Raw genomic sequence first — 25708 nt, 5'->3', positions numbered from 1 at the left:
GGGAGAAGGCATTTTTGCCTCACATGTGGCCACGCTTAGTTTAAGCCCCAGTTAAGTGCTCAGCTTCTGTGCTTACTCAAGCCAAGAATGGTTCTCCGAGAGAGCAGATGTGCAAGCAGTGCAACTAAATGAGTGTAACTCACCACAACATCATGTAAGATCCCCAGTGAGCACCAGTTAGGCACGTAAGCACCCCAAATCATTCCAACAACAATAACAACAACAACAAAAATGCATGGAAAAGTGGAGAATATACTTAAGATTAGTGAATGAGCAAAAAATCTTTACATAAAGCTGTATACAGAAGTAAAAAAGGTAAAAATAATTCATAAGCAAACTAATGAAAAGACCATTTTCCTTAGGACTTTGAAAGACTTCTTTCAATTTGAATTGAATTAAAGCTTCTTTAATTAAAAAACAATGACAAAAAAGAAAGAAATAAAACTGGTTATGTTATTTCTGTCATAGGATTGAACATTTTATGTGCAACTACTTAAATAATAATAATATTTGCTATTTTGCTATATTTGCCATTGAAGTTTCTGTGATGACTAGGGATTTCATATACTTGGTTTCCTTGCTGACACATGCTTTGGTTGTGCATGCCAGAGTCGGATAATTGGCTGTGGCACTTTCCAGGAGTTGGACATTTGATTTTGATGCTTGCACTTAGTTTTGGCACCAAGGAATCTGAAAAGCGAAACTGCTGGAATCATTATTTAGATACATGGAACAATATGAGGTATAGAACTCACAGCTCTAATGCTTATACTTTACTGTTGAACTATGCTAAATCACATTTTCTTTCTGCACAGGCGTATGTTTATACTGGAGTGAGAGGCTGTTAGTCCAAAGTGGACAACATGGTTTAACCAACAGCCTGACAACTTTTTTAAGAGCAGCTGGACTCCCACAGCTAATAGCATTGGCAGGCATTTCAGCTAACCTTAAGACTGTCTTACCTCTTCTTTTATAGTTGCCTGAAATTTACTGCCCTGCAATCGCCAACTTCCCGCTCCATTGAGACACCCCAGTGGACACCGGGTTGTTGACATCCACAACACCACTGGTTCAATGCTGGAGCGGGTAATCTGCCTATGAGGAAAAGGCAAGTTTGTTTTTATTCAATGTGGAGCAGATCTCTAAGGTTTTCTGATTTATAGTCTTCTTCATATTCCAGAAATATAAAATAATACAGTGTAACTTGTATTATCTGGAATGTCAAGGTATTATTAAGCTATATGTTCTTCAAGGACATCAGAACATGCGATCAATTAAAATGTTTTATTATTTTGAAGAAATAAAACCCTAAAGCTTTCTGACATCATTTACAGCATTGAGATATTTAAGGTCACACTGTATTGAAAACCTTAGAGAGTTTCTAGTTGAAATATTAGTAAAAATGCCTGCTAATGTCATGTGCTTGGGTATCCAGCTGCTCAGAGTAATGTTAAAAGTAGTGGTCACCTTTGGTCCAGCTCACATTTTAGTATTATTATCCTACTTTAGCCACGACATAGCTAAAAGGGAAAAGGCTAACCAAGGAAGATAATATCAAAGATTAAGGGATAGACACAGAAAATAATCATATTCAATTATATTTTCAGGTAAAATTTCATTCCAAGAAAAAGTCAGGATCCCTTTTCCATCATGCAGAAATTTCATTTGAGTTGCAGAATCATTTACAAATATTAATAATACATTTAATTATCTGACATAAACAACCTGAAATAAGGAAACTGACTTAGTTCTTGCAAATATAGCAGCTAAGGGGTTAAAGACAAAGACAAATAAACTATACCCATACAAATTGGATGTTTTAGATGAGATAATAGAAGTCCATATTCAGGAACGATAGAAAAACAGGGAATTTAAATGTTGAGGATGCAGTTCAAATAGTAGTGTATCCCTGCATTCAATCCCTGGTGTCATAACAGAGACAACAATAGCAACAACAGAAAAACCCTCAAGAACTATGCAGGTAGGGTAGATGCTTTGCACTTGTCCAATCCAGGTTCAATCCCCAGTATCCATATAGTCCTCCAAGTTGCCAAGTATGAGCCACTGTTGTTACATATGAAATTGATAAAGAAAATTCAGATCATCATCACCTCATCATGAATTTTAGCTGAACTCAACTATTTGCTTTATGATTATCTCTACTAATAGGAAACGGAGGTACTCTGTATTAGTTACTTTAGATTCTTTAGCATTGGACCTCTGTCCTAAAATATCAGCGTTGATGATCTAACCAACATTATTAAGATTCTACTTATTCAAAAGCTTCTTAGAATCTCTCAAGTTATCTTCAATAAATTATATAATCAAAAAAACACATTATAGATAATATATATCAACAGCTTTAACTTCTTAAAATTTGTGGAAGGTAAAAGACAACAGAGGTGGAAGCATGAGAACCTGTAGAAAGACTACATACGAGTTTTTGTAAAAAAAATTTGCTTGAGGTTGGTTATGATTATCTAAAGTTGAGAATAGTCATTAAACATTACTGATAGTAGGACTCTTTTTTTTTTCTCCCCTCTGGTACATTTTACAACTAAAGACTCAAATGCATTTTTTTTGGGTAAAAGATTATCATCAAGCTTAAATTAGGCTGCAAAAACACAGAATCCTTAGTAAAAGGTGCTGTTGCGGGGCCGGGCGGTGGCGCTAGAGGTAAGGTGCCTGCCTTGCCTGTGCTAGCCTTGGATGGACCACAGTTCGATCCCCCGGCGTCCCATATGGTCCCCCAAGCCAGGAGCAACTTCTGAGTGCATAGCCAGGAGTAACCCCTGAGCGTTACCGGGTGTGGCCCAAAAACCAAAACCAAAACAAAACAAAACAAAACACACACACACACAAAAACGGTACTGTCGAAAAATGAAGTGTTACTACTCATTACTATATAAAAATATAGCACGTGCTACATTTATTGATACTTACATTCTTGTATTGCTAGTTTTGTTTACTATGACAGACTTTCCACTCTGATCAACATTGTGGTCTAATCCAAAGTAAGCAGCTACTCTATGTAATAGCATCCTATGGTAAGATGTCATTGGGGGGAATTTTTTACGTGGAGACCTATAAGTAGGGAAAAACCAAATTAGTATGTTGAAAAAATCTGTGTGGAAAATTTTGTTGTTGTTAAATGTCAGGACTTACTCATTATTACCAATGAAATCTAGTATTTCTTGTTCCAATTTCAACAGCATCATTCTGTCCCTGAAACAAAATATGAAGATTCTTATATATAAAACACTAAAGTAATAAGAGTTAATTTCATATTACTAAATTTCAACCCCTACCAATAGTCAGTCCATTGATAGATATCACAAGTTTGATGGTAGAATATTTACATAATTTCTTAAAATGTATTTAAAAATTAAGTTTTCATGATGGAAAATTTCACATATACTGTTGAGAACAGTGCAATGAAAGAACTTCAATATAGCCACCACCCAACTTGAACAATTACCAACACAATATTTCTATCAATTTATTTTGATTTACCAAGTTCAGTGTAAATATATGGATACTAAGACAATATAAATCTTTACTACCTTACTTAATAAAGCTAAGAAGTCACAGGAAAACATCTTTAGTTAGGCTAATGCTTTGTTATCATGCTGAACTCCATAGAAACAGAACTCCAAAGAACATGTAATGCAGTAATAGCTGTATATTCCTGTGGGAATTCAATGCCCATGTATAGATGGGACTACAGCAGAGACATTGAAATATACTAACTCTAATTGGGAAGGTGAAGTGTTTCCAAGTCATTTTATATATTGCTACTATAAATTCTTAATATTGGGAATTTTCCCAATAAAAGTAAAAAATAAGCCAAGATCTTCCAACATGTAGAATAAATCAGGACTCCAGGGAGAACTCACATGTGATTCTTCCTATCAGTAGAGTCTTATTTAGTGCATGTCGGTTTTAACAAACTAATGTACCAGTTCCCAAGGGATATGTATGATCACACCAAAGCAAATGACTCAAGAGACGTAACACTCTGTACCGTAGATGTCATGTGCATATGGGGTGGGAGTGGGGTGGGGAAGGTGATAATCATAGAATCTTAAAGCTACAAGTAATTTGACAATCATTCAGTTCTGTCTCTAAATTTTTAGGTAAACAAACTAGGCCTAGGGGACAAGGAGTTAGTTCAAAGGATTGAGGTGCCTGTATAATGGACTCTCAGATTCTAGTCCCAGTGCACAGCTGGAAAGTAACCCACAAGCACCTGGGAACAGCCCTCAAGTGCCCCTGGATGTGCATAAATGAACACCATATACTAGACAGATCCATCTCAAGAAGTTTAGGAGTTGGAACAATAGTACAGTGGATAGGACATTTGCCTTACATGTAGGTTTGATCCCTAGCATCCAACAGAATTCCCTGAGCATCATCACTAGGATCCCTGGAGTAACTCCTAAGCATTGCAGGAGTGGCCCCAAAACAAATGAACAACAAAAAAAGAAGTAATGCTTGCCTCTCAAATAAACACCATATAATTCCTCTCAAATTATAGTATAAGAGAAAGTATTCTGGGGCTGGAGAAATAGCATGGAGGTAAGGCGTTTGCCTTTCATGCAGAAGGTCGGTGGCTCGAATCCTGGCGTCCCATATGGTCTCCTGAGCCTGCCAGGGGTGATTTCTGAGCATAGAGCCAGGAGTAACCCCTGAGTGCTGCTGGGTGTGACCCAAAAAAACCCCAAAAAAACAAAAACAAAAAAAAGAGAAAGCATTCCCCACCTAAGTTGTATAAAAATCTCTGTATTAATATTAATTCTTATATTTGATTAGTTTTCTATGTTTCCAGGGAAATCTCAAAAGATATTGGTTGAAAAAATCAACAATAAAAGTGCTTATCTGGTGATTATGAACCCAAAGCTGAAAAAGACTTAATTTTCAGATGATGTCTTAGAACTTCTAGAAAGTGGGACTATCTAGCATAATGTACTTGAAACAAACTGAGACTGTAATAATTTTTTGGTAATCTTCTACTGAGTTAATTTCTATTTCATATTTTATTTCCTTTGTATTTCTCTTTTATTTTTGCCATCTTAGATCTTAACAATTAGGACCTGTGTCTTCTATCCATAGTACTTGTAGTATCATGATACTTGAAGCTCTCATAAACCATATGTGTTTGCTTTCCCTTTGTTCTAAGTTAAAACTGATCAGATGTAATGTAGTTTAGAAGGCAGGCATGATCTCAACTACATCTATATCTTTGATCTCATTTTCTGCTTCTTATTCACAAAGCTATTATTATAGCAGTTTGTTCTGTACTTGTCAAGCTCCTTTTCTCAGTTTTAATATTTTGGTGGGGACATTCCCAAGTGGTACCAAGGCCCCACCAAAGTGAGGAGCATACTAAAGATGCATCCTAACTACTGTTCTATCTTTCAGTCTAGGTTTTTTGTTTTTGTTTTTTTTTTAGAAGATATTGTTTCTTTTGCTTAAAACAATAAAAACATAGGTTCCATGCCTGCAGTACATGAACTTTGAGCACCACGGGGCAACAACAACAAAACCCCCACCTATTTCCTTCATACTTCTTCTTTTTTTTTTTTTTTTTTTTTTTTGGGTTTTCGGGCCACACCCAGGGGCACTCAGGGGTTATTTCTGGCTCTGTGCTCAGAAATCGCTCCTGGCAGGCACAGGGGACTATATGGGATGCCGGGATTCCAACCAATGTTGGCCCTGGGTCAGTCGCTTGCAAGGCAAATGCCTCACTGCTGTGCTATCTCTCTGGCCGCCATCCTTCTTTTTTTTTTATCATGTTAGTATTATATACATTGTATACAAGAACTCAACAGATGTACTTGCACAGCATCAATATATTTCACCCAGAAAAGTCAGTATTAATTTGCTTTCAACTTTGGGGAAAAAATGGAGAATTTTAACTGTACTGTTACGTTTTTCAATCGTTAAAGCTTTAGTGAAAAATTTTCATACTTATTTCTAATTTTGTACCATGTATAACCAACAATTAATAGTATTATTTACTAAGAGAACAATGAGCCATTAGGGAAATTTTATTTCTCAAAAAATTTAACATTAGCTTCAACTTCTTGATTTACATTGACAATAGTAATAACGGTACATTAGCCTTTACAAGAATTAGTCCCATATTCAAATAAAAATACATTATAAGAAGGAATAAAATAGTGATTCATGCTAAAACATGCATGAGTCATAAAAATATTATGCTAAGTCAATGAAGCTAGTCACAAAATCATACATAACTGATTTCATTGATATACGAAACAAGAAAATTTGTACAGCCATAATTATATTAGGGGTCAGCAGAAAGGAAAGTGCTAATTAAAGGATAGCATTTTTCTCTTAGGGATGATGAAAGAACTATAGTAATGGTTGCACACACTTGTAAATTCACTAAATTCATTAAATTGTGTGCTACTGTAAGTTAGGGATGAGTATAATGCTTAGCTATAAACTTACTTGAATAAATCAAATCGTCTTACAGTACTGCCTTGGCAATACTCTTAACTTGATCTTGAATTCTTCCAAGGCTTTTCTATATGGACAGCTCCTATTTAAAGGACTCTGAATTTAAGACTCAGCTCAGGCATTATATTCTCAATAAAGCCTCCCCATATCTTCTCAGAATTTGGAACCCTCTTTTTAAATTACAGTGCACTAAAATACCCTTTTCATGACATCTAAATTACTTGCACATCATTTGATTTTTCTTTCCTAACAGAGAGACCACGAACACTTTAAGGTCAGTGATTACTCCCTCTTCCATAATTATAATTACAAATGTGCAATGTATGGCATATATATAAAATGGATATCCAATATATTCTTGATCAACGGACTAATCTACTAACCCTTCTGTTGGGCCCCCAGAGAAACAAATGTCTTTCCTCACTCTATACCATACTCCTTCAGAGGTTGGAGCAACATAATGCCATAGAGCTGACCCAGGTTCAATCCCTGGCATTCCATATGGTCCCCCAAGCACTGCCAGCAGTGATTCATGATTGCAGAGACAGGAGTAGGCCCTGAGCATAGCTAGGTGTGGTAACCACTTGACCCCCCACAAGAAAAAAAAATTCCTTCAGCCTCCATTACAAGATCACGATCCATTTTCATTTTGGTGGTTCTTTTTGAGTTGATATTAAATGTTAAATAGAAAATATGATACTGAGTGCAATAAATCCCAAATGAATATAAAAGCCACCTTGAAGCTTGATATTAACTTTGCCTCAGTAATATTCTAGTTCCTTGTATTTTCTTTTATGTGATTATCTCCAATAAAATTATTTAAAAAAAGTCAATAGGGTACTTGCCATGCAATTGACCAATCTGGGCTTGATTGTTGGTTTCCCATATGGTTCAGAACCCACCAGGAATAATTCCTGAGTACTTAGCCAGTAGTAACCCTGAGTACCACTAGGTGTAGCTATACTACCCTCCCCAAAATTTTCAGTGTATTTTAAATAGCTATTACTCTGGGAAGTTAACATTTAGAAAGGGAGTGAGTTAATCTTTGGAGTTTTCTATCTTTAGAAAGTATTGATAAGTTACTTGGTGTATAAGATTTTCCATAAAGAAAAAGCTACAAAGGAGTTAATGACCTATGCAAAAGTTAAAATCTATCTAGTATTCTTGGATATTAAAAAATTTCAGAGTAAAGATTCAAAATAAGAATCTTAAAATTTCTATGGTTTAATATCAACAAAAAGGAGCAATAAGTCTGTACTAAGTTAAAGAGCTTGTGAAAATAAACACAGTTCTTATTTAGTTGAACATCTATTGTGAGTTATATGTGTCTGTGTATATGAACCAACATTGTACTTGCACACACACATACTGGGTTGGTGAAGGAATTGGATTATACCCAGCAGTGCTCCGAATTACTAGTAGCTCTTGGGCACCATATATGATATTGGGGATTGAGCTGGGGTTGGCTACATGCAAAGGAAATAATTGAGGCAAGCACCTTAATTCCCCTTAACAGGCCCTCCAGCCCTTAAGGTATATAGTTTAATTTTATATTTTTCATGATAATTACTCCTTTATCAGGAGTATAAACTTCTTGTGTGACTTTGTAGTTCCCAAAATTATCACTGAGTATAGATTGTCTATGTTCTAGAGACATGTACAATACAAAATTATTTATATATGTGATAAATCAGACCAATAGCATCTAAACCCCAAGAAATGAATATGCTTCTAGTGTACTTCAAAAACTGCAATCTTATTGTAACATTATAATGACAACATATATAGCAAAGTTACGGTATTCTAGAAGCAATGTAAGTCTTATGAATTTTAGTTTTACCTGGGATTATTTTTTAATGTATTTACTAAAAATTCATGTAGATCTATGCCAGTTGAATCAGTGTATTCTTGACTGGAATCTAGAAAAACAACACAAAAACCTAGAATAAAATTGTTTGATAACAAATCCCTTTAATGCATACATAATACATATCTTAAATTAAATGTTTTATATTGAAGGGGGAAATAAAAGCAAAATAGGGAAAGGGAATTTCAATAAAAGATGACCATAATTTTCTACTTCTATAGATAAGCAAAGCACGGGTTAGACAATGAAATCTAAATGGACAATCTTAAATTATTGCTATGCATGCCAGTTTAATTACAATAAATTATCTAAAAGTTCTTTTATGTCATAATCCTCCTGCTCAAACATGAATGAATCTTAAGCTCATAAGCAAAAATTCAGATATCAATTTTAAGAGAATTTAATTAGGGTTGATCAGTCCTACCTGCAAATTCTTGTTTTTAAAACATTATAAAGACAAAAATTATTAATTTAGTTCCTATCCTTAATGTAACACACATTGCTTATCATACTGGCCAACCTAATAATAGGGTTCATAAGTTTATTTTTAAAAATCATTTTTTATCCACTTATCTCTTTTTGGGCATCTATACAATGGACTAATATGTGGCAATAAGAAAAATGAAGTCATAAAATTTGCTTATACATAGATGGATGGATATAGAGAATATTATGTTTAACAAAATGAGTCAGAAGGAGAGTAATAGACATAGGATGATCACACTTTGGACAAGAACTGGGTACTCAAGATAAAACCATATGAATGATATCCCTTCAGTAACAATATTGGAAATTACAGTATCTAAAAAAAGGGGGGAGAGAAAAAGGAGAGAAAGGGAGAGGGAGAGAGAGGAGAATGTCTGTCCTAGAGGCCTGCAGGGGAGAGGGCAGGAGGAAGGAGTGGGAAGGAAACTGGGGACTCAATCATAAATCACTTTGTTACTATACCTGACAGTGATTTAATTAAAGAATTTATTAAAAATTAAATTAAAAACTTTTTATTGACACATGCAAATAATAAAAACTCTTAAAATTTACTATGATCATGGTGCTTAAACAAAGATATTATTTAAAAAATTTACTATGAAAGGGGCTAGAGTGATAGCTTAGTGGGTAGAGCAGTGGTCAGCAAGCCGCGGCTTGCGAGCCACATGCGGCTCTTTACACTTTTTTTTTTTTTTTGGTTTTTGAGCCACACCCGGCGGTGCTCAGGGCTTACTCCTGGCTGTGCTCAGAAATAGCTCCTGGCAGGCACGAGGGGCCATATGAGACACCGGGATTTGAACCAACCACCTTTGGTCCTGGATCGGCTGCTTGCAAGGCAAACGCCGCTGTGCTATCTCTCCGGGCCCTCTTTACACTTTTTAATGCGGCTCTTCTGTGTGTCAGACGGCCACTCCAGGAGTCAGGACTCTACTCCTAGCCTCTGTCAGTGTGCGCCCTGTGTGCAGCCCCAGCGTCCGGCTCCACACAGCTCTGATCAGAACCAAGGCCAATGTTCACATTAGTGTTTGTGACTTTGTCAGTCATTGTCAGGATGTAATTTTCTCTACATTGTAAGGCAAATTTTACGGAATTTAACGTTATCGATAAATAATACTGTTCTAAAGTTTTTGTTTTATTAGTTTTATTATTTGTATCCTCCCAACCTATGTGGATACTTGCATGCAGAATATTCTCAATAAAAACTTATTGAAACTAAAAACAGTGTACCATCCTATGTATTTTCGGTTTTAAAAATGTGGCTCTCGGGGCCGGGCGGTGGCGCTAGAGCTAAGGTGCCTGCCTGCCTTGTTGCCTGTGCTAGCCTTGGACTGACCGCGGTTCGATCCCCCGGCATCCCATATGGTCCCCCCAAGCCAGGAGCAACTTCTGAGCGCATAGCCAGGAGTAAGCCCTGAGCGTCACCGGGTGTGGCCTAAAAACCAAAAAAAAAAAAAAAAAAAAATGTGGCTCTCAAAATAAATTTTAATTGTGGTTTTGGCGAGATTTGGCTCAGTTGAAAAAAAAAGGTTGCCCACCACTGGGGTAGAGCATCAGCCCTGTACAAGGCCAATGGTATGGCACCCTATATGGTCTGTGAGCACAGAACTCAGCGTAAGTTCTGAGCACCACCAGTGTAGCTCAAAAAACAAAACATCTGGGTTCCAAGAATATTCTTGCTAAATAATTTTGGCATCAGCTGTGTATCCTGAAGTAGAATATGTGTTCAAACTGGTCGTTTCCATATGTTAATCTGAGAGGCAGACCAGTAAGAGATGGAGAATCACCTTCCTTAGTGACTCTGGCATATATCATTTTGGCTAAAGCATTTTACTTAGGGTTCAGAATTATTACGCCATTTACCCAGGACAAACTATATATTATCCTTTAAAATGTTCTGTATAATTTTTTTTTGATTTGTGTAAAAATATGGAACGCTTCACGAGTTTGCTTGTCATCCTTGCACAGAGGCCATGCTAATCTTCTCTGTATCGTTCCAATTTTAGTATATGGGCTGCCGAAGCGAGCACATAATTTTTAATATATTTATGTACTCTAAATTTATAATAGATGTGCTTATCTGAAGGGTAATGGATGTCATTATTATAGTGAAACTGAAATTTAACTTGAACAAATAAATTGCAAACCTCTTGATAACATTTTTTTGGGCAACTTCTCACTGGCTTTTTCTTTTTCTGCTTCATCTTTTGAGGGCTTCTCCTCTTTTTCAAATGATTGTGTTAATTGGATCTGAATTTTATCCTGTTGGAAGAAAAAAAATTAATTATTAAGTGAAATAATAGTGATTTATTTAATATCACATATTTGCAATTTTAGAAATAAAAGTTGTGGGGGCCGGGCGGTGGCGCTGGAGGTAAGGTGCCTGCCTTGCCTGCGCTAACCTAGGACGGACCGCGGTTCGATCCCCCGGCGTCCCATATGGTCCCCCAAGAAGCCAGGAGCAACTTCTGAGCGCATAGCCAGGAGTCACCCCTGAGCCTCACAGGGTGTGGCCCAAAAACCAAAAAAAAAAAAAAAAAAAAAAAAAAAAAAGAAATAAAAGTTGTATGGAGGAGAAAAAAAAGATTTTCATTCTATCCAGTTAGGCTCTTTACTAGAATACAACATAATATTCTTATAAAGTCTTTTTTTTTTCGGGCCACACCCGTTTGATGCTCAGGGTTGACTCCTGGCTAAACGCACAGAAATTGCCCCTGGCTAGGGGGACCATGTGGGAACCACAGTCCTTCCTTGGCTAGCGCTTGCAAGGCAGACACCTTACCTCTAGCGCCACCTCACCGCCCCATAAAGTCTTAATAGAAATATTGAAGTCAAATAGCCTCAAAATTTTAGATAAAAATCTTCTTTCTAGGGCTGGAGTGATAGCGGAGTGGATAGGGCAGGCGAGTATCTTGCATGCGGCCGACCCTAGTTCGATCAGTGGAATGACTTATAGTCTCTAGGAACAGAGTACAGAGCCAGAAGTCACCCTTGAGCGCTGCTGGGTGTGGCCCAAAACCAACCTGCCAACCAAAAAAACCCACAAAATAATCCTCTTCTTTCTATATACACTTAAATGCATCTACTTTTCGATTCCTGTAGAATCAGAGCCTTCGCCTTCTTAATTCGCTTTTTTGCAATGAAGATGTCCAGCTAGCAAGACTGATAATCATCAACTATAAATAATAACAGGGATTTGAGTGTGAAGTCTACTTAATTAAAGATATTGAATATAATTTACAATATTTCTTTACTCTTATAAAATATTTTTATTTTACAGAACATAGATACTTTAAGCATTATATACCTAAAAAATTATATATTTCATTTATAAACATCACTTGTCATTTTCAGAACCCAAAAGAATTGTTTTTTTTTTTTTTTGGTTTTAGGGCCACACCCATTTGATGCTCAGGGGTTACTCCTGGCTATGTGCTCAGAAATCGCCCCTGGCTTGGGGGGAACCATATGGGATGCCGGAGGATCGAACCGCTAGTGCTTGCAAGGCAGACAAAAGAATTCTTAAATATTTTGACATCGAGGAGCTGAAGTGACAGCACAGCAGGGAGGGCATTTACCTTGAACATGGCCAAACTGGGTCTGATACCTGGCATCCTAGAAGGTGCCCCAAGCCTGTCAGTAGGGATTTCTAAGTGCAGAGCCAGGAGTAACCCGAGTGCCACTGGGTATGGCTCAAAAACCAAAATAAATAAATAAAATAAAAACAAAACGATTTTGGTGATTCAATTCTCATTTTTAGTGTAGGTCAGGGGTCTCAAACTCAATACCTGGGGGCCGCAGGAGGCAAAGTCGGGGTGAGGCAGGCCTGCGTAAGGGATTTCGCTTACCGAATATTGGCAATAAAAAATAGCATTAGTAAGAAAAAAATCAGAAAAATCGCATTAAACATTGGCATAACCTGAACGGAACTGCTTGGGGTATACGAATGTTTAATGCGATTTTTACTAAGATTATTCGGTAAGCGAATAATCGCGAATACTGCGCTATTTGAAGGCTGACCGCGGGCCACAAAATGTTGTACGGAGGGCCGCGAGTTTGAGACCCCGGTATATGTAGTATCAAAGTAAATGTTATGTTTTAGTAATCACAAACTTGGAGCCATAAAAATTCCCATTAAAAGTTTCCCTCATTGGGGCTGGAGGGATAGCACAGCGGTAGGGCATTTGCCTTGCATGCAGCTGATCCAGAACGGACCTGGGTTCGATTCCAGGCATCCCATATGGTCCCCTGAGCCTGCCAGGAGTGACTCCTGAGTTACTGCCAGGAGTAACCCCTGAGTGTGGTCAGGTGTGGCCCAAAAACAAAAACAAAAAGTTTCCCTTATATGATTTTTAAAGTATAAATTGACAGAATTGTATTTGTTTCCTGTTGAGTTGAGTGATTATTTTTGTCTTTCAGATCTGCTTCCATATCAGTTCAAATTTGTGCTTAAACTCTAGTAAAAGCTATGTACTGTAAGTTTCACTAAAATAATAAAAATTTGTGTTATTCCATTTCCTATAGCTTGTGAAACTATATAGTAACCAACACAACATCAACTTGTAAGGTTTGTCCTTCCATATGATTTATTTACTTACAAACTTTTATACTCTTCTCAATACGTAAAGATGAATACCATTACTACAAAAGTGGATCATTTAGTTTTCCTAATGTACCATTTCTATTCTCTTACTCAAGGATAACTTATAGAAAATGGGTTCTAAGATTTCCTATTTACAGCTTTCCTAAAAGGCATTTCTCCAATTATGGGATTAGCCACCTTCATTTCTAAACAATCCTATTTAATTCAGGTCTTAAAGTACTATACCAAGATGGCTATATTTTGGAGCTGTAGTGATAGCACAATGGGTAGGACATTTGCTTTCTTTGTACCTGGTGACCTGGTTTCAATCCCTGGCATCCCATATGGTCTCCAAGGGTAACTCCTGAGTGCAGAACCAGGAATAATCCTTGAGCAACACCTGGAGTGGCCCAAAACCAAAACCAAACCAAACCAAAATAAGAACACATTTTAAAATCTAGTGACAGTGTACATGCCTTGTTTCCAGTAGCAAACTAAGACATATTTTAAATACATAAGTCCTATAGATTAAAAAATTTTTTGAACTTTACTATAAATAACTGGAATGAGAGCAACACATCCAGAGGATGCTATGATTCTTTTCTCCTCACCTGTCATTATTTCCCTCTTATAGGCTCTAGTCAAAGTGATATATTCCTTTTATTTCATTTTTTTGAATGATCAATTTTACTTTTCACACAATCTGAAGCAAGCATTTCTAGATGAAAAAATGCTTCTTCTAAAGCCTAGGTATTAGCATATTTCTTACAAAATAATTTATTTTCCAATTTTTATTCAGAGTTACAAAGCTTGAATTAAAAACTTTCTATCTAAAGAATTATTATTTATTTTTGCTCAGAGATGATAGTGCATGATCATTAAAAAAACTAGATCTGGGCCTGGAGAGATAGCACAGCAGCATTTGCCTTGCAAGCAGCCGATCCAGGACCAAAGGTGGTTGGTTCGAATCCCGGTGTCCCATATGGTCTCCCGTGCCTGCCAGGAGCTATTTCTGAGCAGACAGCCAGGAGTAACCCCTGAGCACCGCTGGGTGTGGCCCAAAAAACCAAAATAAATAAATAAATAAATAAAATAAAAAACTAGATCAAAGAGAAATTAGAATGTACAAAGTAAAATGATTAAGCTGTTTTTAACTACCTTATTCATCATTCAAATAACAGCCTTTTGAGCAGTTACCACAAATTATCTGTAATCAAAAATATGTACATTAATATAACATGTACTCCTCATACTATTTTTTCTCATGTATTTTAATAGCTAAATTTAGGTAGGAGTATAAAAGACTCCCCATGTGGGAGATAGCATGGAGGTAGAGCGTTTGCCTTGCATGTAGAAGGTCAGTAGTTTGAATCCCTGCATCCCATATGATCCCTGAGCCTGCTAGGAGCGATTTCTGAGCATAGAGCCAGGAGGAACCCCTGAGCGCTGCAGGGTGGGACCCAAAAACCAAAAAAAAAAAAAAAAAAGACTCCCCATGTTAGAGATAAAATAAAAATGTATTTAATAAAACCAGAATTGTTACCTTTTCTGAAAAAATAAAACAAAACATAAAACAAACAAACCCAAAATACCTTTTCAGAATTAACAGTCATAGAAAGTCTGATTTTTCTCATTTTCTTAATTTTGTTGAACTATTTCATGAGGCAAAGGCAGTATAACAATTTGGCCAACAAAATGAAGAAAATAATTTTTAAAAATTACATGATTGGACCTGAACCATTATTCTCTTTGACTAATAGAAAATTATCTGAAAATACTGGTTTTTTTTTTCTGCCAAAATACAACTATAATAGGGGCCAGAAAGAGAGGGAGGGAGAGAGAAGGAGAGAGTGGGAGTGGGAGTGGGAGAGGGAGAGAGGGGAGAGAGAGAGAGAGAGAGAGAGAGAGAGAGAGAGAGAGAGAGAGAGAGAGAGAGAGAGAGAGAGAGAGACTACAGTGGATAAGGTGTTTGCCTTGCATATAGGGGCTGATCTAAATTCAATAGAGAGAGAGAGAGAGAGAGAGAGAGAGAGAGAGAGAGAGAGAGAGAGAGAGAGAGAGACTACAGTGGATAAGGTGTTTGCCTTGCATATAGGGGCTGATCTAAATTCAATAACTGGCATCCCATATGGTTCCCCAAGCTTGCCAGAGTGATTCCTGGGTACAGATCCATTAGAAACCTCAACACTGCTGGGTGTGGCCCCCAAATAACCACCTCCACCACCATCACCTATAATACAACCCAACCCAAACAAACAAAAAAGTCCCCAAACTATATCGAATCTTTTCTTCTGAGTTACAGAAAAATCACTTCAGCATTAACAAAATACACATAAAAGACAAAGGTCAGTATCTGAAAATGTTGTGTGGGCAAATTTCTTAGTAAGATATTAATGCTGGGGGCCAGAGTGATAGCATGGAGGTAAGGCATTTGCCTTGCATGCAGAAGGACGGTGGTTCGAATCCCAGCATCCCATATGGTCCCCCCAAGCCTGCAAGGAGCGATTTCTGAGTGTACAGCCAGGAGTAACCCAAGCGCTGCCGTACTGCTGTGGTCAAATATTTTGCTTACACACACACACGCAATTTTTTGCCCAACCCTCTAGCTTTTGGGTCACACCTGGCTGCACTCAGGGGTTACTCCTGGCTCTACGCTCAGAAATCGCTCCTGGCAGGCTCGGGGGACCATATGGAATGCTGGGATTTGAACCATCATCCTTCTGCATGCAAGGCAAATGCTTTACCTTCATGCTATCTCTCTGCCCCCCATAATATAAAAAAAATATGCAGAAGTTTTCTATAGTGCAAAATTAAAAATATTTTTTGGTTTATTTTGGGGGGTACACTGGCAGTGCTCAACTTATACTTCTGGCTCTGTGCTCATGGCCATTCCTGGCTGTGCTCAGATGATAATATGTGGTGCTGGGGATCAAAGCACGGTTAGTTATGTGCAAGGTCATGGCCTTAATCTCTGTTCTATGTAGCACTAGATCGTAACCAAAAAAAATTTTTTTTGTTGAACCTCAAGTTCCTGACACTTAAATGAATTTCAATGAAAACATTTTAAAGTATTTTTCCTTGACAGATTTTATTTTATTTTATTTTGGTTTTTGGATAACATCCTGTGATGCTCAGGGGTTACTCCTGGCTATGCACTTAGAATTTGCTCTTGACTTGTGGGACCATATGGGATGCCAGGGATCAAAACCAGATCTGTCCTGGGTCAGTTTCATGCAAGGCAAACATCCTACCATTGTGCTATTGCTCCAACAAAGTACTTTTAAAAAGCTTTCTTTTACTGCATTTAGAAACACAAGAGTACAGTGTTCTTTCTATTACCCTTTAACTTTTTATGGGTCACACTCAGTAGTGCTTAGGGGTTACTTCTGGTCCTGAACTAGGAATAACTTCTGGCAGAGTTCAGGGACCATATGGGATGATCAGGAATTAAAACTTGGGTTGATCGTATATAAGGCAAGTATCTTACTTATACTATCTCACCCTCAATTTTTAAAATATTTTGTTTGAGCCTTCCAAAACCTGAAAGCTTCACCTACAATTCTCAGACAAATGGGCTGGCAGTACTAGTGCACAGGAATCACAAGTAGGGCTTTGTAGTGCAGAAGATTATCTGGGCCCTACCAGTGGTGGTGGTGGGCCTCCAGAGCCATCTCTGGTGGTGCTCTGGGGTCTTCAAAGTTGCATCTAGAGTTGCAACATCCAAAAAATGGTGGTATTGGGCACTGAACCTGAATCATATTCTTAGCATGTGCTTTCACTATTCTAAATAAATACATATACACACATGCTGAGAAAATATATTACATATATTTTCTTTCTAAAAAGTATTACACTGGGAATGAAAGTGTAATACTTTTTAGAAAGAGAACATACATATATATATTTATGTTGCAGGGGCCCCACATCCAGTGATTGCTCAGGGTTTACTACTGGCTTTGTGCTCAGGCATTCTATCTATTAGTGCTTGGCGGATCATATGGGAATCTGGGAATTGAACATGGGTCAGACACATGCAAGGCAAGTGCCCTACCTGCTTGTACTATCTGTCCAATCCTCAAACATAACATTTTAAATACATAAATACATAATCTATGTTGAACATCTATAGCAGATTTTAGGGGTTTTTGTTGTTGATTTTTGCTTTTAGGCCATCCCAAATGATGCTTAGAGGTTATTTTTGGTTCTAAACTTGGTAGTTATGGGACCATATGGATGTTGGTGATTGAACACAGGTAAGTGCTACCTGCAGTACTATGTCTTCAACCCCAGAGGGCATTATCTACTAAGTCACAGAAAAGCACATATCTTTTTTTTTTTTTTTGCTTGAATCAACTGTATCAACCATCTGTTTTCTTTTACTTAAATTTACTTAATTTTTTACTTAAAAAAACATGGCTATTTATTTATTTTTTATTTATATATTTGGATTTTAAGCCACATCTGGCAGTACTCAAAGCTTACTACTGGCTCATTGCTCAGGATTTCTCTGACAAGTTCAGGGGACCATACTGGGGTGCTGGGGATTGAACACAGGTTTATTGTGTGCAAAGACAAATGCCCTGCTAAACTATTGCTCCACCCCTTGCCTTGATTTATAAAGAACCAAAAGGTTGTATCAATTATTTGGAAGCAGGTTATAAAGACTGGGACGGAAATTGCTCAAACCCCTTTTATTTTATTTTATTTGGTTTTGGGGCCACACCTGGCAGCATTCAGGAGTTATTCCAGGCTCTGCACTCAATCATTCCTGACAGCTCAGGGAATTGAACCCAGGCTTGTCCTGGGTAGGCCGCATGCAAGGCAAATGCCCTACCACTGTGATATCACTCTGGCCCCAGCTCAAACTTTTTTTTTTTTATCACATCTGGTAGCGCTCAGGGGGTACTCTTGGCTCTGTGCTCAGAAATTGCTCATGGCAGACATGAGGGACCATATGGGATGCCAGGATTTGAACCACTGTCCATTCTGGGTTGGCCGTGTGCAAAACAAACATCCTACCAGCTCAAACTCTTAGTAGAACAAATCACATATAGTCTGAACATACATACTGAACTAAGTACAGTATTAAAATTTCTTGATAGTGGTCTAAAAATATCCAAATGTACCTTAAGACAATGATCATTCAAGGCTGAGACAAACAGGAGAGCAACATAGCATTAAAAAAAAAGTCAAAACAAAACTGCTTGAACCTCAGCTGACCTACTTTAAAGCAAAAACAATGAAAAATTCTAAGTATTAGATACCTCTGAGTGAAAACCAAGTAAAGCTGAAAACTGGCTTTTAAGGCATTAATGTAAATAAAATAACAAACCGAAGTCATGAGTACTTTCCTCTATGTAGAAAGCAGTGCTTGAAAAATTTCTAATAAATTCACAGATATATTACTTTAATATTTCGTAACATTTCAATGATAACTTAGAACTAAAATCCTATGTAGTTAGACATTCCTAAGTTTTCTTTAGAGAGAAATCAATGCCCTTAGAAGCAACAAAGGTTTTTCAAATTTCCCTCTGTATCCTGAGTACACAGTACCAGATGTTTCATGTACTAAAATAAGCAGTCATTCAAAACACGCATACATGCACATAAATTTATTAAAAATTATGAAAATATTCACCAGGAAGGTTATTCTACCATATTTGTAATGGACACTTTTGTTCTTTTCTTTCTTTTTTCTTTTTACCTGATTCTCCTGTGATATCTCTGTTGTACTGGGTGGTGGAGATTCTTCACATACTGCAAGGCTCCGAACTAGCTTTAACTTGGAGCTTGACTAAAGAAAAGTATTTAAGATTAACACTACATTTGACAAATCTAGGTCACTATCCAAAAGCCCTTTAGAAATTAAGTTTATTATTTCTGCCATGTATAAAAGTAGATGAAATGTGCAAGTTAAACATACCATTAAATATCACTAAAACTTTTTGTTAAGAGAGAAAATAATCAATGCAGCTTTGAAATTTATAGCAATAGCAGGAATGAAAATAATTCTAATTCTGAGCCAAAAGAATAGTCAGAAAACCATTCTCTTTATAAAGAATTATAAATGGTATAGAAGCAATGCACAAAAGCGACTAAGCAAGACAAAAAATAATCCAAATTAAAAAATGAAAAGCTTTCTGCCCCCAACAAAATATGACAAAAAACTAAACTCAATGCAGCACTGTACGAAAACAAGGATTCATCAAGCATGAAGGAAGGCCCTTGGCATGCCAGTACAAAATAGTTACTATACCTTAGACCTCTTTCCTGTCTGTCCAAATGACTGCAATGGCCGCTGAATACACAAGAAAGATTTATATTAAATTTATTACTGAAACAAAGTTTGTTTCTTATTCATAACCCCAAACAATAAACTAACTGCACAGATATGAAAAAATGAAGAAATCAAAGTTGGTTTCAAGCAAAGAAGTATTGATTTTTTTCAGAAGCACACTTGCAGAAGATTCCCTAACTGTGAGTTGCAATTTAAAGTAATAAATAGTCAATTTTTTTTGTCAATTCAACTAAATAGAACTTATAAGGTGCCTTCTTTTCTGTTGAGTAGGAGCATAATAAGCAGTGCTTAGGGTTATGTAGTTCTAAGGTCAGAGTCACACTTGGCTCTGTACTCAGAGGCCACAGTTGGCGATGCTCAGATCATGTGATGGATTTGTACCATTGTCTTAGCATCAACTGCTGCAAGGCAAGTTTCTTACAACCTCTGTACTATTATAGGTCAACTTCTTAGAAGCATAATGAAATTTAATTCAGAATTTTGAAACATATTATCATTTAGCCAAGTGGGGGTAGGTGAAAGCCACAAAACCCCAGACATTTTTAAGTATTTTAATTTCTAAGTAGTTTTCAGAAAAGTTTCAAAATTACTAAAGACAATGTTTCAAATGCACAATGGAATCAAGAGAACCACTTTTCTACTCTACTTTTCCAGGACCCTATGAAGAATAATTTATTAGTGATAGAAATCTATTTTATTTTCCTGATCAGTGAAGCAGAAAGGAAGAGAGAGATTTCCAAGATGAATGGTTACCCAATCCACTGGGACAACTAGTTCCAGTTATTGATACCAAGAGTTAATCGACAAAATAAAGTAAAATCTCTCTGAACCAGAGCCAAATAAATTTTAAACATACTTTCCTTCTTCATCTTCTATTTTACTTAACCAACTCCACCCTAAACAGCAGAAGGTCCATGTGATCTACAGTTTATACTCATTAAAACCAGGGAGCCAGTTTTGTACCAAAGATAAAACAAGAAGTCCTTAATACCTAGACTACACTGTTTAAAGGGCCAAAATATCTTACTCTAATATGAAGAGAGAAAATCCTTTCTGTAAAATCAACCAAATGAGAATATGTTGTGCTGGTGAATCTTGATCACCATTCTGAGTCTAAACTTTTTGGAAAAAAAAAAAAAAGCACTGTTTTATTGAAATTTTAATTCTAAATAAACATTACCACATATCAGCAGTTACAACAAAAGAAAAACAGAAAACAAACAAACCCCTGTTGGTACTAATCTTTAAGGTTCTTCCCAAAGAATATATTTGTATTCTCATGCTAATAGCAAATTCATATCATTCTATGATTCAGAGAAGGATTTCTCAAAAAATGGCACCATTAACATCTTAAATTGTGTAATTCCTCTTTTTATTCGGGGATACTGAACTGAAAGAATGGGAGAGGGTGGAGGAGGCATATGGGAGAAGGGGGAGGGAGATAAGAAAAAGGAAGGAGAGTGGAGGATGAAGAAGGGGAAAGGAGGAGAAGGAAGAAGGAGGATTTATCCAATTGAAAAAATAGGCAGAAAATCTAAACAGACATTTCCCAAAAGACATTCTGTTGGATTGCCAACATGGATATAAAAAATACTCACAATCTCTTATTAGACAAATAGAAATGAAAATGAGATATCTTATTCCCATGAAATTAACTATTATCCCAAAGAAAAGAAATGCTACAGAAAATGTGGAGACTGTCAGAGAGATAGTACACTGGGTAATGTGTTTGTTCTGCACATGGTTGACCCAGGTTTCAATCCTGGTACCCCTCAGTCTGCTAGTCTGCTAGGAGTGATTCCCAAATGAAGAGCCAGAATAACCTTTAAGGAATGCCACACGTGTGGCCCAAAACAAAAATATGGAGAAAAGAAAATTGTTGTAAACACTGAGAAATACAAATAAGTGCAACTATCATGGAAAACAATATAGATACTTTTTACAGAAGAATATAAAAGCATTTCAACTTACTGAACAATAGGCAAGAATTGGAAACAACATAAGTGCCAATCAAAATCTGATTGGATAAAGATGTAGAATATATACACAATTGAACACTACTCAGCAGATATAAGATTAAATTCCTTTCATTTGCAAAAAATGAATAATCACATGTATTTTACTAAATCAGAGAAACATAAACATCAAATAAGTAAACTAAACAAAAGTAAAAATTATCAATTTGGGAAAGAACTGAGGCTAAAACCAGTCAACTGTATGATGAAGGATAGTATTAGATTTTTAGTGGCAAACATAATGTAGCATATAAAGATGCTGATAGAGAGGCATACCTGAACATTATATAATAAACTAATGTTATAAAGTTATAAACCAATGATATTCAATTAGATGCTACTTCAATTTAAAAATTAGTGTTCACTGGGCCAGAGAGATAGCATGGAGGTATAAGGCGTTTGCCTTTCATGCAGAAGGACAGTGGTTCTAATTCCGGCATCCTATATGGTCCCCCGTGCCTGCCAGGGGCGATTTTCTGAGCATAGAGCCAGGAATAACCCCTGAGTGCTGCTAGGTGTGACTCAAAAACCAAAAACCAAAAAAGAAAATAAATTAGGGTTCATAACACCTAAACCACTATTTAACTGTAATGAATTATTACAGGTTAGGAACAGAATCTGTCCAATAATAGTATACTTATTACTAACAAGGCTTGTTTTGGGGCCACACTCAGTGGTGTTCAGATCTTACTCCTGGCTCTACATTCAGGGATCACTCTTGGAGGGCATGGAGTACCATATCCAGTGCTGGAGATTGAATTCAGGTTGTTCATATGCATGGTAAGTGCCCTACCCACTATACAATTACTCTAGCCCCACAAGTTTCACCCCCCACCCCACAAGTTTTAACAAATAAAAATTCTGTAAATAGAACAAAAAAGTATAGAGGGCAGAGTGCTTGCCTTGTACAATGGCTGACTGGTTTTGATCCCAACAACCACATACATTCTTCAGAACACAGTCAGTAAAAATCCCTCAACACAAAGCCAGGAATAAACCCTGAGCACAGCTGGCTATAACCCAAAATAAACAATTCTGTAAATGGGAGAAATTATGTGTTGTCCCTATAGTAATGGGATATTTTCTGATTTTCATACATGGATTAACTTAGTTTTAATTCAGAAACTCTGAGGAAGAAAGCAGTTACAATGAGGTAACATTGCTTAAACTAACAAAATATTTTGAGTTCCTAATAAACATCAGACTTGTGTCAGTCACTGGAATTCTAACAATGAATGATACACTCTTTTCTCATAAGAATCTGGTAGTCCAGATACAGTATATAAATTGTTAAATAGAATCCAACACCTTCTGAATCTCAGACCAGTTAACTTTAAAATTACTTTCAGAAAAAACCTTCTTGCTATGAGGCCGGAGTGGTGGAGCTAGCGGTAAAGTGTTTGCCTTGCATGCGCTAACCTAGGATGAACCGCAGTTGGATCCCCTGGCGTCCCATATGTTTCCCCCTGCCCATGCCAGAAGCAATTTCTGAGCTCACATTCTGGAGTAACTCCTGAGAGTCACCAGGTGTGGCCCCAAAACCAAACCCCTCAAAAAAACCCCAAAAAACTTCTTGCTATGCTTCAAATACTATGCAAGCATGGTAAGCAGAATTCAAAAGATGATCTTTCAGCATTTCCCACCCTCTATTTAATGAAACACTCTTTTAATACTTTTGTGAAGGGCTTTTTTTCAGATTTTTTTTGTTTTTGTTTTTGGATCACACCTTGCAGCACTCAAGGGTTACTCCTGGTTCTATGCTCAGAAATTGCTCCTGGAAGGCTCGGAAGACCATACGGGATGCCGGGATTTGAACCACCGTCCTTCTGCTTGCAAGGAAAACGCCTTACCTCCATGCTATGTCTCCAGCCCGTTTTCAGATATAATTTAAGCTCCAAGTTAGGTGATGTGAGATCATTTAGCAGAGTATGACTCAGATACTTAGCTAATTAAGACTAAAGATAGTAAATTATTTAAATTTGTAGGTAATTTCTTCTATTGGGAATAAAAAGACAGTTCATATTCCAGAGTTGAGGACTTGATACACCACTGCTAGTCTTGAGAATAGTGGGGCTGTGTGAGAAGATATGCTGGTAGACTGCAAAAACAGAGGGGCTCTCTGGTCCGGAAATGTGGACCTCAGAATCACAGCAGCATTGAACTGGAGTCTTAAAGCAACAGGAATGGGCCTTGAAGCAAACTTCGCCCTAGAGGTTCAGATAAGGGCCCAGTCTGATCAACAACTTGATTTGGCTTTATGTAATCCAGCTTGATGAGTCAAATCCTGACTTTGAAGCTACAGAATTTTTGGGCCCGGAGAGATAGCACTGTATTTGCCTTGCAAGCAGCCGATCCAGGACCAAAGGTGGTTGGTTCGAATCCCGGTGTCCCATAGGGTCCCCCGTGCCTGCCAGGAGCTATTTCTGAGCAGACAGCCAGGAGTAACCCCTGAGCACCGCCGGGTGTGACCCCCCCCCCCAAAAAAAAAAAGAAAAAAAATGTTGTTTTAAGTCAAGTTTTCAGTTTTTTTTTTTTTTTTTTTTTGGGCCACACCCGGCAGTGCTCAGAAGTTACTCCTGGGTATCTGCTCAGAAATGGCTCCTAGCAGGCATGGGGGACCATATGGGACGCCAGGATTTGAACCAACCACCTTAGGTCCTGGGTTGGCTCCTTGCAAGGCAAACACTGCTGAGCTATCTCTCCGGCCCCAAGTTTTCAGTATTTTCATTTCATTTAATTTTTTTTCTTTTTGGCCACACCCAGTGGTATTCAGGGCTTAATCTAGCTCTGCACTCAGGAATTACTTCTGTCAGTGCATGGGGATCAAATGTTGGGGATTGAACAGGGTTGGCCATCTGCAAGGCAAGCGACTTAATTATTGTACTATTGCTCTGACAGCAGTATCGTATAATAAAAGAAAATAACATGCCACTACACAAATATAAAATGTCAAAGTGATATTACATAAAATCACATATTTCATTTTATACAGCAAAGAACTGTATAAAAACAGTTCTGTATCGTTTGTCAAACTATACCAAACTGTATAAAAAAGAAAAAAGAAAAGAAAATCCCACCAGGCACACCTGTACATTTAACAGGAAGGCATCCCTATAGTTCCCAGAGCCCATCAGGAGTGATTCCTGTGTGCAGAGCCAGAAGTAACCCCTGATCACTGGCGGGTGTCGCCCCAAAACAAAACAAAACAAAAACCCAAACAACCTCTCCCATACAATCATCTGAAATTGTAACCAATAATTCAGAATAAAAGAGAAAGATACTTTTTGATATTGATACTTGGCAGTTATTTATATAAGTTCTAAGACATAGAAAACAATCCTAAAACTTCCATTAAAGATTATGACTTTTGGTGTTTAAATAAAACAATAAATAAATTAAAAAGAGTATGATCTTAACCAAAACCTTAAATTAAATTTACTGGATTTTTTTTTTTTTGATGAGGCCACACCCAGCAGCCAAGGTAGCTCACATGCAAGGCAAATTCCCTACTTGCTGTGCTATCACTCTGGCCCACAACTAACATTTTAATCTCTGTTCTATTGTTTCTGTGTGTGGTAATGAGGATTGATCTTGGGGCCTCACACATGCAAGGCAAGATTCACTAATTAGTCTCAGCCCTGGCCCACAACTAACATTTTTAAAGAGTAGAGAGCCACAAAGAATATTTCATATGAAAATATTATAAATATTGGATAAAGGGGCTGGAGAGATAGCATGGAGGCAGGGCGTTTGCCTTGCATATAGAATGACGGTGGTTCGAATCCCGGTGTCCCATATGGTCTCCTGAGCCTGCCAGGAGTGATTTCTAACTGTAGAGCCAGGAGTAACCCCTGAGCACTGCCAGGTGTGACCCAAAAACAAAAAACAAAAAACAATAACCAAAAATTGGTTAAAGCTCAAAGGATAGAAGCACATATCTTGCACGTACTATTCCCAAAGCATTGCACAGATTTAAT

The 25708-nt window shown here is 37.3% G+C and overlaps 1 protein-coding gene and 1 non-coding gene across 6 annotated transcripts in view; both read right to left on the bottom strand.

Annotated features, from left to right (window-relative positions):
• R3HDM1 (R3H domain containing 1) overlaps positions 1 to 25708 on the bottom strand; it is a 174451-nt gene that overhangs the window by 80164 nt on the left and 68579 nt on the right. For all 5 annotated transcript variants that reach the window (XM_049773605.1, XM_049773607.1, XM_049773608.1 and 2 more), the window contains exons 4-9: positions 19675 to 19716; positions 19123 to 19212; positions 10984 to 11098; positions 8327 to 8405; positions 3166 to 3225; positions 2944 to 3084 (exon numbers count right to left, since the gene is read on the bottom strand). In XM_049773605.1, the coding sequence (XP_049629562.1) occupies positions 2944 to 3084; positions 3166 to 3225; positions 8327 to 8405; positions 10984 to 11098; positions 19123 to 19212; positions 19675 to 19716 (527 nt within the window). The remainder of the gene's footprint in view (positions 1 to 2943; positions 3085 to 3165; positions 3226 to 8326; positions 8406 to 10983; positions 11099 to 19122; positions 19213 to 19674; positions 19717 to 25708) is intronic.
• LOC126010596 (U6 spliceosomal RNA) lies at positions 10760 to 10866 on the bottom strand. Its single transcript, XR_007496617.1, has one exon. It is a non-coding gene; the product is annotated as a U6 spliceosomal RNA (small nuclear RNA).

This window comes from Suncus etruscus, chromosome 5 (assembly GCF_024139225.1).
Source record: "Suncus etruscus isolate mSunEtr1 chromosome 5, mSunEtr1.pri.cur, whole genome shotgun sequence".
Lineage (NCBI taxonomy): Eukaryota > Metazoa > Chordata > Mammalia > Eulipotyphla > Soricidae > Suncus > Suncus etruscus.
The sequence above is the reverse complement of the archived record's forward strand: the minus strand, read 5'-3'. Positions and strand labels throughout refer to the sequence as shown.